This window comes from Phalaenopsis equestris, unplaced genomic scaffold (genome assembly GCF_001263595.1).
Source record: "Phalaenopsis equestris unplaced genomic scaffold, ASM126359v1 Scaffold233208, whole genome shotgun sequence".
NCBI classification, from domain to species: domain Eukaryota; kingdom Viridiplantae; phylum Streptophyta; class Magnoliopsida; order Asparagales; family Orchidaceae; genus Phalaenopsis; species Phalaenopsis equestris.
In genome coordinates this window covers 46,965-60,204 of record NW_018251161.1, presented here as the reverse complement: position 1 = coordinate 60,204, position 13,240 = coordinate 46,965, and the positions used below count along the sequence as shown (strand labels likewise).

Genomic DNA, 13,240 nt, shown 5'->3' with positions numbered 1-13,240 from the left:
TTGAGATAGTTCTTCCCATTGAACCTGTTGGATGCCCGAATATTCTGCAACTCTCCAATTTTTTGAACAGCATTGTATTCTTCAGAATGGTTGGAGTAGTTGGAGATAGTAGTTTCGGACATTGACATGGTGGAGAATAAAAATTTTCAGCAATTAAGACTAGAATCAACCTGCACTGGTAAAAGAATTGCAGCAATTAAGACAGCCAATAAAAAGAATCCAAACAGCGACAAAGAGAGATCTGCGGCACAGTATTGCAGCGGCAAACAGCGGAATGTACTGTAGCGGCAAAGGATGGAGTGCGAGGCAGATCGCAGAGAACCAGATGCCGAAGATGGGAACGAACACGAAGGCGGAAGCATCTCGTGCTCGGAAGGAAGAGTCGCTACTGGAATCCCATGCTTGGGAGGAATCCCGCACTCGCTATGCTCGGAAGGAAGAGTCGCTACTGGAATCCCATGCTCGGGAGGAATCCCGTACTCGCTATTGGAACGAGGCAGAGGGGCCGCGTGCCGCCAAGAAACACGAGGAGTCGACGCGCTGGAGGAGTCGACGCGCTGAGATCGGCATAGTATTGCGCTTAGATCATATTTAAAATCAAGTTTATTAATCTTTTTTACATACATATGCCACTGTATACATATCTAACTTCTAAGCTTTATTATACCATGTGGAAATCAAAGGAATAATTTGTATTTCACCTAATAGGAATAGTAAGAATATGCTTTGCATTTTGCTCCCCCACAATAGAACACAATTTGGAGAAATCCCAGCCATCATGAGTAAATAAATTGGAAACTGTCGAGATATGACTGAGATGGAAATAAAGTTGTGAGAATTAATTCTAATTTCCTTAATTAAGGAAATTAGAATTAATTCTCACAACTTTATTTCCATCTCAGTCATATCTCGACAGTTTCCAATTTATTTACTCATGATGGCTGGGATTTCTCCAAATTGTGTTCTATTGTGGGGGAGCAAAATGCAAAGCATATTCTTACTATTCCTATTACACCTTCACGAAAGGATCTCCCCATGTGGAAAAGAAGCAACTCTCAATCAGTTTGCAAACTTATTTATAGCACTTTACACTCACACCGTGATTGGTTCTGGGGAAAATAGATTTGACATAAATTTTTAACTCCCTCTATATCCTTTTTTCTTTGGCGCTACCTCACTTTTTTAATACCTATTGATGACATTCTTAAGTTAAAAGGCTTAAAAATGACCTCGAGATGTCATATGTGCAAAGTTGAGGAAGATACGAGGCACATTTTCTTTGAATGTATTTTTTTTCTTAAAAGTTTGGAATATGCTTGGTTCACATTTCGATTTTTCATGGATGCATAGAGACACTTTAAGCAACTATTTGTGGCAATGGAAGGATTTTAATGTTAGTAAGGGGGGTTTCCCCTCCCTTTATTGGTCCTTTGGTTTCTTTGGAACGCCAGAAACAGTTTTAAATACCACACTTCTCCCCCCAGTGTTTCTATGACTGTTGCTTATGTGATTGTCTATTACAATAAAGTCTTAAGAGTCGGTTTTACTATGTTACTGTTTTAAGGCCGCCCTGGCTCATTAGGTGCTCCCCTGCTGATTGGCTCGCCAAGCATGCAGGGTAGGTCTATCACGTTAGCATCCACCCCCCGCTCCTCTTAGAAGACTCCTCATTGGGAATAACTTAAATCTGCTTTATGTCCGTTTTTAACTATTTGTGCTTATTGGCTTTAAGGAGGTACTGCTTTCGGTTTGATGGCTGAGGTATGCATTTCTCTTCTTCTGGGTTTTTACTTTCCTTGGCAGGTTTTCATATTGCAGTAGGCCGAGTTTCATTTTTCCGGTTTCCTGTTTCTGATTCCTGTTACTATTTTGATCTCACGGTTTCTGTTGGATTTTGTCTGCCCGTGGAGATGCTTTTGGAGAATTCTACTAATCTGAAGGCAACTTTGTACATGTTTTCTACTTTACATATCAAGTCACACAAGAACACAGGTTTTCTTATTTTTGGTTTTTTTGTTTTTTGGGTATACCTGTATTTTTGGAGTTTCTTTCTCTGTCTTTTCTCTTTTGAGTTGTTTGTGTGTTGTATCGTATGGGTAGGGTGCCTCTATTGGGCTCTCTCATACAACATTTATGTATCTTTCCTATTTTAATAGATTTAGCCCTTGTGCTTTTCATATATATGTATGTATATATATATATATATATATGTATATATAATATTCGAATGACGATTCCTTCGTCTCTGCTAGGGTTTCGCATGGTGATTTCCGTCGTCTATGATTCAGTCGAGCTTGAAGGAAAAGGGCTCGCACCTCATCGCCTTTGTTTCAACCTTCGCCTGCTGTGTTTTGTCGTCTCTACACTTTTGTTGTTTCACGCCTTCAGCTTCGTCTATTTCGACGTCGAGCTTCTATTGGCTCACGTCTTCGTGTCTCCCTGCTTTCCCTCTTCGCATATTCTGCTACGTCCGCATTCGCCTACTGCGCTTACATCGTGTCGGCACTATTTTGGTTGGGGGAGTTGCTCGTAAGAAGCTATCGGTCACCGGAATCGAGATCCCATCGCCCGCTTCGGAACGCCCGCTTCGGAAGTCGCTTCGGAAGTACGTTTTAATTTACATATAGTTTTAAGTTTAGAAAAATATGAAATCAAACTGACCCCATATTTTTCATAGTTTAAATGAAAGAGCGTTGTACCTCAAACCATGTATCTGTCCCGAAGGATAAACGCAAGACTTGAGAATGAAACTCGATCAGATAAACTAAGAAATATATGACGTCCGTTTTGTCTGCGAAACTGATGACGTCCGTTTGGTCTGCGAAACCGTTGTATTTGCCAATAAGTTCCCCTATTTAATATGAATAATTAAATACGGTTTTTATTAAGCTGGGTTCAGAAAAGCTACCTATAGGGGCAAGCCCCTATAGTTAATTACATCTTAAATGACTGAAGTCACCTAAGAAAACTTTTGATAAAAATAAAAAAATATTATCTTCAAAGAGGTCAAAAGGATAGGATTTTTCAACGAAATCGGACAAAGAGGTGTGCAAAGGGGAATGGTCCAAACTTAGAACATTTATTATAGAATTCAAAGAAATAAGAACTAGGGGATTCCACAGATCCGAAGGAGAACCTCGGTGACTTTCCAATCTACCCTGTGGTTTGGCTTCAGTTTCGAGGAAGAAATTTTCAAGTGTTTTATCCTGCCAATTTTATTTACTTAGGGCTTACATTCGTGTGAAACGATCACACAAATAGCCTGGAAGATATGAGGATTTAGGTCGTATGGACGACAACCTCGGAATCCTAAGACGAGTTAGGGTTTAGAATGTACACTAGAGTCGTATCATACATCAGGATGTATAAAGACCTAAAGATGAGGTGAGAATTTATGTTGCATAAGCAAACATCCTCGAAATTCGCAAACATTCTCGAAATTCTGTGGATTATTGTTTTAACTTCTAAGGAAGGAATGGTTTAACTGGTGTAGACATGTTCTGCTATTGAAAATAGTTGTGCTGCTCACAATGCTAGCTCTAAACTTCTTGTCGTGACGAGTTTAATTTTTCTAAGGTGTCAGGTTATGATGTCAAATCAAGCGGCTCTATGATTGTAGTCCTTTAAATTTTTTATGAGAGGCATGTTGAAGTTGTACAGTGTATGGACAACAGTAGATTATGCAGTGAAAAAGAACAGTACAACATGCGTCTAAATAAAAGGTAAAAAGTACAGCAGGAAAGTGACTGCAAGAAAGTAACATGCTGTAAACACAAAGCAAACTTGTATACCTGAGAGATCTGTTGTTTCTTAGGTGTAGTTGATGCAACAGGTACAAATAGAACAGACTGAAATGCATCATATAAATGAAAGCAAAAGAAGAAAAGAAACGTCACCCAGAAAACTCGAGAAAGAACAGTAAATGACCCACGATGGAAAATTCGGGAAAAATCAACGAATAATCCATGACGAAAAGCTCGAGAAAATTGACGACTAACAATTCAAATAAAATCCTCAAAATCTCAGGAAAATCTCGGAGAAAAGACCACGAGTGCTTTGTCCAAAAATTTTGATAAAAATAAAACATATGACTGAAAAGAGGGGACCACAAGCACTCGGGTAGGGCTAGACTCAGATATATATTTGTACTCGAGGGTCGTCGAAGGCTACTCGGTCACCCGGATGTATAAAGTTCGTCACTCGACTAGAAGGGTGTTCTACTGAACCTAACTTAGGAGGGTACTCCTTGGCCCAAACAGGTAATCAACAGGTGAACAACCAATTTTTTAAATGTATTTAAAATTTATATTTTTAGCATGCACATAGGTTTCAAGCATACAAAAGTGAGTTGTATCAATTTTGTTTGTAGTAAAAAAAAATATTTTTGTTTGAAAAATGTGTATCCGTTCTTATCAAATTTTTTTTATTAGTTTTGAAAAAGTGTATTTGTCCACGAGTCGATCACACTGTCGGGCGTAGGGCTACCAACAACTTAAGAAGATACGGGTCAACTCCCGCTAGTCTTATGTCAGTGAATGATATTACATCCTACGGTTCACCGGGTCCGTGTGGGTGTCCTGATGTTGTAGGATGGATTGTAGGATGGAATATCATTCTGCTCTACCACCGGTGTGCCTTTGTCATCACCGCCCTAAGCCCCAAAACAAAACTGATCTACTTGCGACATTGTTTGATGGTTTCACTTATAGCAAAAGACTATACGTGGACACTTATATATCAGACATAAGCATCAAAAATCGAACCAAGAGGCAAGGAAAAAAGAACAAAAGTGGGGTGAGAGAGAGGAGGCACCGATCCACCTAAAACACCAAAAAGACGGAGGATGAATCAGTCCTCAAAACACGTAACGAAAAGACCTGAGAAGGTAGGGCCCAAGGTCCTTGAATCAATTCGAAAGAATGTCATTTTCTCGCTTCGTTAGAATTGGATCAACCCAAGAAGGGTGTCCTTTCCAAATCCTGTCTCGAACGAGTCAAAACCGACCCGAACCGACACGACGATCACCCACAAATGACTTCCTCGATATGGGTGTCTAACCTCTAAAAATATCTTCCATGGGCTCAATTTAATTCAACCAAATGCTCTCCCAAATAGGACTTGAGAATCCTCCAAATTCCATGAATTGATCAAAAGGTGTCCAAACATTTTTGTTGCGGGTGTCCAAACATCTTGCAATGCTTGCAGTAATAAGGTTTTTGTTCCATAATGATTTTTTGTCAATAACCATTGTGAGCAGAGTCAAATCAGACTTCTTCAACATCTGGTAGTGTAATATCCCTTTCAATCAAAATTTTTGTAGTAGAGAGCCTTGAGAAATGAATAGTAGGTATGCCTTCCTACAAAGGTTTTCTAAGGATAGTCTCAATTGCATATAAGATAGATAGGTCATAGAATTGAAGCTTGAGTTTAGGTAATAAAAACCAAATAGGCGCGATTGGGGGTTCTTGACGCGGATCAAAAACAGGGGTCCATTTGAGCAATTTTATATGATTGCCCTCGATTGTGATGAATTTCTTTGAGAAAATTTTTGTGTAATCTTTTTCTATGCTCAGTTATATTATAACTTGTCTTCCATCGAAAATCTTAGCTGTATCCTAACATGTCTTCCGTCGAAAACACTCACACGCCAATCTCCAACTAGTTTGAAATCTTCAAAAACCTTCTTGATAATCTCCATCTTAGGGCGACCAAATTGGAACTTTCCAATTAGTGTAAATTTGTATTTTCCTGTACGAGTAAAAATTTCAACGTCAGAGAAGAATATTGTTGGTTTGCTCACATTTTTCTCTACTTTTTTTATGAGATTGCAATTTATATGTCCTGCAACAGAAGCATGGTACATCTGCCGGAATATCGGACTATCTGCGAGGTGGAAAGGGGAGCTCTATTTGTGAACCACTGTAGGATTGGAGGGTTTGGAGGGGGTGATACGTGCGTAAATGCTAAGGATACTACTTATCAATTAATGGCATGCATATTGAATATGCAACAGTAAACATCATGACAAGGTTAAACAGTATGAATCTATAATGTATAATCCTTTCAATTATTTATATGCGAAAATCAACACAAATATATAAGGAATGAATTATCAGGACAGGTTTTAATAACTGAAATATGGATATATGAGTATAGCATATAGATGAAAGAAATAAATGTCACAGGAAATAACTCTAATAAGAAAAGCGTTGTGGAACACTCGATCCGTGCTTCTTTGAGATGCACAACAATATATTGGTTTAGACAGAAAAACCCTCTAAATAATAAGCCAGTAACATGCATTTATAGGTATATTTAGGGCGTGTTTGGCATCCCTTTTGGTTAGTATAATTTTTATATTTTTTTTTTTTTTTTTTTTTTTTTTTTTTAAGACAAATCGTTTTTTTTAAGACAAATCACCTTGTTTTTAAAAACACTCGAAACACCTATTATGTATTTTTTTAATTGTAGTTGAAAACAACTACCATAATTAAACGCATTTAATTTAAATCAAAACATAAGCAAAGTAAAATAAAAGCAATCCCCCTTAGGCCTTAGCTTAGATGTTTTTTGGTTTACTTACATTAGCTATGAAATGTTATGTTATTAAATGTTCAGGTATTTGGTTCACTAACATCTTTAAGTAACCATTTTATAAATGGTATTCATGTTGTCTTTAATGATATTTAGATATAGATCAAATCTGTAAACATGTCCTGTTTGATTTTTTGACAACAAAAATAAAGAGAACAAAAATAAGAAAAAATTTAACATTGATTTCTTAAAGTTAATATTATTTTAAGTAAAATAATATTGAATCAAACAAACTATACCATCTTCTAGAGAAGGACTGTTTTCTAAGAGAAATTGATTATAGAACTCCTAAATTAATGTATCAAATAAATTTGGTGATAATTTGTCAAAATGCATGGAAAATATAAACTAAATTTATTGCATGATGAACTTTATAATTTTAATACACATTATCTCAACAACAATGATCCTTTATCCGACAGTGACTCGTTTAATACAATTTCCCTAAAATTTAAAAAAAAAACTATGGATAAAAGTCCCAAAGTGGAATAGCTTAGGTTAAGTACGAATTTCAATTTTATATGCTATATTACCTTAATTTTATTATGTAACGGTTCAACGACACAACTATTCTTTAATTTAACTAAATTAATCAATAATTACATTATACGCAATTATTTGATGAAAAATTTGTATATCACCCAATAAAAAAATACTAACAATAAAAATTATCATGGTTGTATGGCTTGGTAGTGAAATATGCATAATGAGGTTGCGGCTTCGCTTTCATTGTGTCTTGTGCAACCAATGTATGGAGCTCCTACTACTAATGCTAGGTGTGGGAATGGGGCAATGCATTTAGCCTTACCTTTACATTTGTTGAGAATTAATTTTTTTTAATTTAATACCTCTAGATTATGCTACGATCAACATGACTATTGCTCGAGGCAACATAAGAAGAGCAAAATATTTCCTCGATTGTAAGGGTGGAGAAGTCCTTATATTCATAGCTACAAATCATTTTATGGGAGAAATTTTCATACTTTGTGCATAGCTACACAAGGGTTTATCTTAATCCTGGGATGGTGAGGGTTATTCCTAGTCACTTCTTAGTTCCACTGGTTGTGACGGTGGTTTTGACTTCTCTTGTCAGGTGAGGAGTGAGTGAGGTTGTGATGGAAACCCTAATCATGTTTCAAAGAAATACTGCATTTGGAACCCAAATTCTTCGAAAATGAAGAAGGCAGCAATGTGTTGAGCGAAAAATGTAGGGCTACATTAATGTGAACAAAGGAAGATGAGAAGAAAATAAGAAAGCGGAAAATGTTAGGCTTTGGTTCTTCCCCCTTTTCTAATTTAAGCATAAAAGCAGCCTTCTCCAGTGATTGTGAAAATGTTGCCAACGATGCGTGGAAAATGCATGAAATTATTTACTCTTTATTTTGTTCCCTGGTTAGTACAACATATATTTATTTATTGAAAAAGGAGCTTTAGATAATGTTTTAAGGTAGGAGATTATATGTTGGTTTCATTTTAAATATGGGGCATTTACATACAAAAAACACAATTCTAATGTATTTACATGCCTAACACCTAAATTTTAATATTTATACACATAGCACTCAAATCTTTAATATCAAATAAAAATAGCACTATTACTATTTTTTTAAAAGTGATGCACCTTTTCATGCATAGTTTAAAGCACCAAACTTTTATGCATGTAAATATGAAAGTTCAGGTGTGAGATATGTAAATACATAAGAATTTTGTGCTAGGTATGTAAATTTCCCCTTAAAATATCCGGAAGTTTTCCTGCACTTGATTGTTTCTCCTTTTTTGTTTTTCCAACACACTCCTAATATATTGAAGAGACAAGTGTGCTTCACTCCTGTAAGTTACATTATTATTTCACACTCACTGTGCATCAAGGGGTTCAGTGTAATCATTCCATTTTGTTACTGCTGCAATTTTCTGCAAAAGCTTCTCCGGCTTCTGCTTATTGTAAACTTGACTGAAACAGGCAAACACTTACGAGGAACTCCCCGAGCGTCTCATCGGAGCTGTTCGTGTTTCACATTTAGAACTTTCTTCTGCTGTAGTTCCACAACTTGACCCCAACTCAGCTGAATGAGGAATTTAAATCGGTGATTTGGCAACCCAAGTTCCTAGAGCCTTTTTCTGTTTCATTAAATTTTCATAAAAGCGATCAAAAGCATGCAAGTTCGGCAAGGCTGCATCCTTCTGCTCCATTGTTGCTGCAGGGCTGGTTCTTCTTTGCTTGTTCTAAAGCAGAGGATCCATCGCTTATCTATACTGTTGACAGGTAAGCTGTTCAAATAAGCTGCTTCCAATTAATAGTATTTAATGCTTTGAATAATTCATTCTGTCTGATAACTCTGAGATGGGGAAATTAAAAGTTCTTAACCCTTTTTTTTTCCAACTCTGCCAAGTTTTGGAATCTGTCTTTTCTCAAACTGGCGACAATGATGTAAAATATTAAAAAAAAACTTATATGTTTGTACAAAAATGATATAAGTTGGATGAGGCTAATGTTGTTGATGAGTGCACGAGAAAGAGTGATTGTATTGTGATAGAAATCTGAAGTTTGGGTCATCAGCCTCATCCAGAACAATTTTTCTTAATTTCTTCTATTATTTGCGCGTGCTAATCTTTTTCATCTTGTTACAAGTTTATTACATGGTAAAAATATAATTTTGCTGATTTTATTTATGCCCAGTTTGAATCAGCTTTTTCCTCTGAAAGAGATTCGCATGAAGAAATGACCTTTGTTTTGAATTTGTTTTGAATTGCTATCTCGTGAATCTAATTTTGTCTGTGCAATCACTCCTAGCCGTCGCGTGAATCTATTTCGGCCGGCCTTTTAGGTTTAGAATGTTTGTTTTTTTTTAACGGAATGTTCGATTTTTAATGTGTGGTTACAAGCCTGTGGTCGATGCATGTATTGTTTTTTTTTATAAAAAAAAATGAAAATAATCTTGACCGTAGATCATCGTGATCTACGGTCAGGATCGGACACCGCATGCAGAGATGCATGCGGTGTCCGCACGCAATAATTCCTCCATGTATTGAGGGTTCTGGTCTGGAGGCACAGGCATGATTCCTTTGTAGTGTTGCTTTGTAGGGTAGCTAATGGCTTTAGGGTTGATGTGCGCATTCATGGAATCATGGTCATAGGGCATGTCTTTTTTATTTGCCTGATTTATCTTCAAATTTAAATTTTAAGTTTTTATAAATTATGTAATATATAACTTGTATTTATTTTAATTCAAATCAAACATAAAAAGACTTATATTTATTTTACTTTATGAAGTAATACAACAGAACAAATAAACTTCTAATATTTTATTTTTTTTCTTTCACAATATTTGAGAAGTAAATATTTAATTAATGCTGTTAGAAATAATGGCAAGCTAATATTTAAATCACAAAAACTTAAATTAATTGATATTTTTTTATTTAAATTTTATTAATTTAATGAGGCTAATAAATGATAGAAAATTTATTGGGATCAGAGTCGTCATCATCTTAGAACTGAGCAACTAATCAAACTGTATTTCAGTTTTATCATCTGAATTAACCGGATTCTCATGTATGTTTAGAGTTGGCTTAATAATTGGGTTTTACTTGTTGGTATGTTCATATTGTTTAAATGAATACTTCAACAAGAAAAAAAGAACTTCAAATTTAACTGAGCGTTTAGTTTTACATAAAAAAATTATTAATAAATAATTATACAAATATAATGAAATATGCAATCCAAAATATATTTTGAGCTAGTGTCTAATTAGTTTTTAAACTAGTCATAAAAAATTATATAAATTACTAAGTAAATTTTATTGTAATTAAATAATATAAATAAATACTACTAAATTAAGTCGTTGAAATATTTGTTAGTAAGCAAATATGATTATCGATATTAAATTATATTTTATTATTATTTTTTACATTAAACATTTGACTACACGAATCTTGAGAAAATTTAACTTATGTAGTATGAGGATATCGAATAATCGTTGATCATCACTTTACTCGGTCGGGTTATGGTCCGACCTAATGAATGTACATCCGAACCAAGGAATGACATTCACCTGAACCGACACCAAATCAACATATGTCGGGTCATTCACAGAGAAGATCAACAGTTGCTCAACAGAACTACCACTCAACCCCTTGTGAAGCTTCCTCATTTGAAGGAAAGTTGCCCATCAGGTTACAGTGATGCACTCTCTGTCTGATGGAATAAACCCTTCATGAGGATGAGGGGGTCTCTCCCAATGATTCCCTTCAGAGAAGCCAACAGAAGATCTATTTGTCGATGGAAGAACTCTAGCCAACCAAATGATGATTAAGTGACAAATCCAGACGGTTATGAGTATGAAACAATGTCAGTAGCAATTACAACTACAAAATTACACCAGCAGCGATTACCAGGGTTAGTTACAAATTTGTAAATGTGTAATGGCTTATAAATCACCTGTAACATTCTTATTAAGTGAGGTCATTTCTTCACTAGACTTCTCCTATAATCTATAAATAGGGAGTCATTTCTTCATGAAAGACAACTGAATCTATTCAAAGAGAATTAGTACTACTTGTTGCTTACTCTTTTATTCTCCCTCACTTTCCCTCTACATTCTCCCTCATTCCTCTCATCTGACAAACGCTTTATCCCTTAGGTGTGACCCGAAGAATATTTTTTAATTCAACATTCTAAAAGGTGTGATGAGCGTGGAGTCTTGCCTTCAACAAGAAGAGCTTGTCATGAAGAAAGAACACGCCTAGGAGAAACTTCTAATATGGAGCTCGTTAGAGAAATTGTACACCAACTAATTAAGGAGCTCTTGGATTGGATGGCAGGTCAGATTGCATAACTGATCCGCATGGTGCTTGAGGTGAGAGCACAGCCTCTCCCACAACCTAGTCCTCTAGCACCAGAGCCCCAAGGCCATCATATGGATCTATGAGTCAAATGGGTGGAAGAATCTCAGTACCAGAACAACGTTGGATCCATGGCAAGGAATAAATCGCAAACGGGGGAATGGAAGTGTACCGCCAATTGGAGGATGATTTCTCTCGGCAGATTATTGATAATGAACCCTCCGAGAGCTTCAAGGTTCTATCTTTGGATCCATAGAAGGGCCAAAGTAATATGATCGATCATATTGCATTGTTTTAGTCAGCTATATGGCTTCTTAAAGCATCTGACGCATTGAAGTGTCAACTATATTTCACCACACTAAGGGATTCAACCTTCAGGTGGTTTAGCAGACTCCCCATCAGAATCATTACTTCATTCAAAAAGTGTAAGAAGTTATTTATGGTACAGTTGCTTAGCAACCAAAAGCCCTACATGGATTTAAAATCCTTATGGCACGTCAAGCAAGGATCGAATGAGAGCCTCCGAGCGGTGTTCTCACCTTTGAAATTTAAACAATCCAAACAACCAAAAAAACAACTAAACCCTTTCAAAACAAAACAAACATCAAAGAAAAATGAATTTAATCAACATTTGACCAAAAAGTTCAAATTTAAAATACACTCTTTTGATCCCCAACGGAAACTCCTTAAATGACCCCAAATTTAAATTTAAGTCTAATTCTTTAATATGAAATCTAATTTAACTTCTTCGGTCTGTTCGAAGTATGTCACTTGGGCATTTGTGTTGGCTTGTTGAATGCTTCGGTCAACACCAATACATGCGGTGTTCCTATCTGGCACACCACACCTTTTAGGGGTCCATTTGTTGACCTCATTTTTCATGAGGTCAAATTCCTTTCTTTATGAACCTAGAATCTAGTCTTAGGACTTTCCTATGGAATATCTTAGAAGACTAGTAAAGGAAATACATACCCCACATAGAAATTCAAAACAATTCTTGACTCCTCTTATGAAGTCTCACTTAAGCGGTCACAAGCCCCCAAATGTCATTTTAGGATGGCTAAGAACAACATGTGAAGACTCAAGAATGAGTTACTATAGGTTCATACATGGCTTAGGATAACCTTGGGTGGCTTAGGTTTGGTCTCACACACACTTACACACACTCAAACGAATCAAATTCCCTAATATCACATACACTGGACCTACCTCCTTAACTCTTTGGGGAACTCACATGGGTGGTCACAAGCTTCTAGCCTTTGGTTAACATGGCTAAGACCAACATGTTGAGACTCAAGGAGGAGTTCTCATTTGGTGTCTTATAGTCCAAGACGGCTAGTCATGACATGCATGATCATTACCCATTTTTTCCCAAATTAACTAATTTCCTTAAATTTCCCAAATGTCCTCCAAATTCCCTAAAATACCAAATTTAACCCCATATTCAAGCCCTCCAAATTCCAATACCAAATTCAAATTCAATTTCACCAAACACGAAATTAAAACCCAAATTTTAATTTCAAACCCAAAAGCCACCAATTTTGAGCCAAATGTCCAAATTCATACCAAAATTCCACCAAGTTAAAAAATTCACCAAATTTGGCCTACAAACCAATTCAAATATACCAAACCCAAAATCAATTTTTCATGATAATTCCATAGCCCTTCAAGCCCATTGGCCAAGCCCAAGACCAATCTTCCTTAACCCGTCCTAAAAGCCCAAAGTTAACCCTTTCATATTTAATTTTAAAAGCCTGCCATTATTAAATTAAAAGCACATGAATTGAGCACAATTTCAATTAACATT

The 13,240-nt window shown here is 36.1% G+C and overlaps 1 protein-coding gene across 3 annotated transcripts in view; it reads left to right on the top strand.

Annotated features, from left to right (window-relative positions):
• Nucleotides 1–8,736, top strand: part of LOC110038596 (protein ENHANCED DISEASE RESISTANCE 2-like) — a 75,500-nt gene extending 66,764 nt beyond the window's left edge. For all 3 annotated transcript variants that reach the window (XM_020743474.1, XM_020743475.1, XM_020743473.1), the window contains exon 22: nt 8,555–8,736. In XM_020743474.1, coding sequence (XP_020599133.1) covers nt 8,555–8,665 — 111 coding nt within the window. In that variant the 3' untranslated portion in view covers nt 8,666–8,736. The remainder of the gene's footprint in view (nt 1–8,554) is intronic.
• Nucleotides 8,737–13,240: the final 4,504 nt, after the last annotated feature.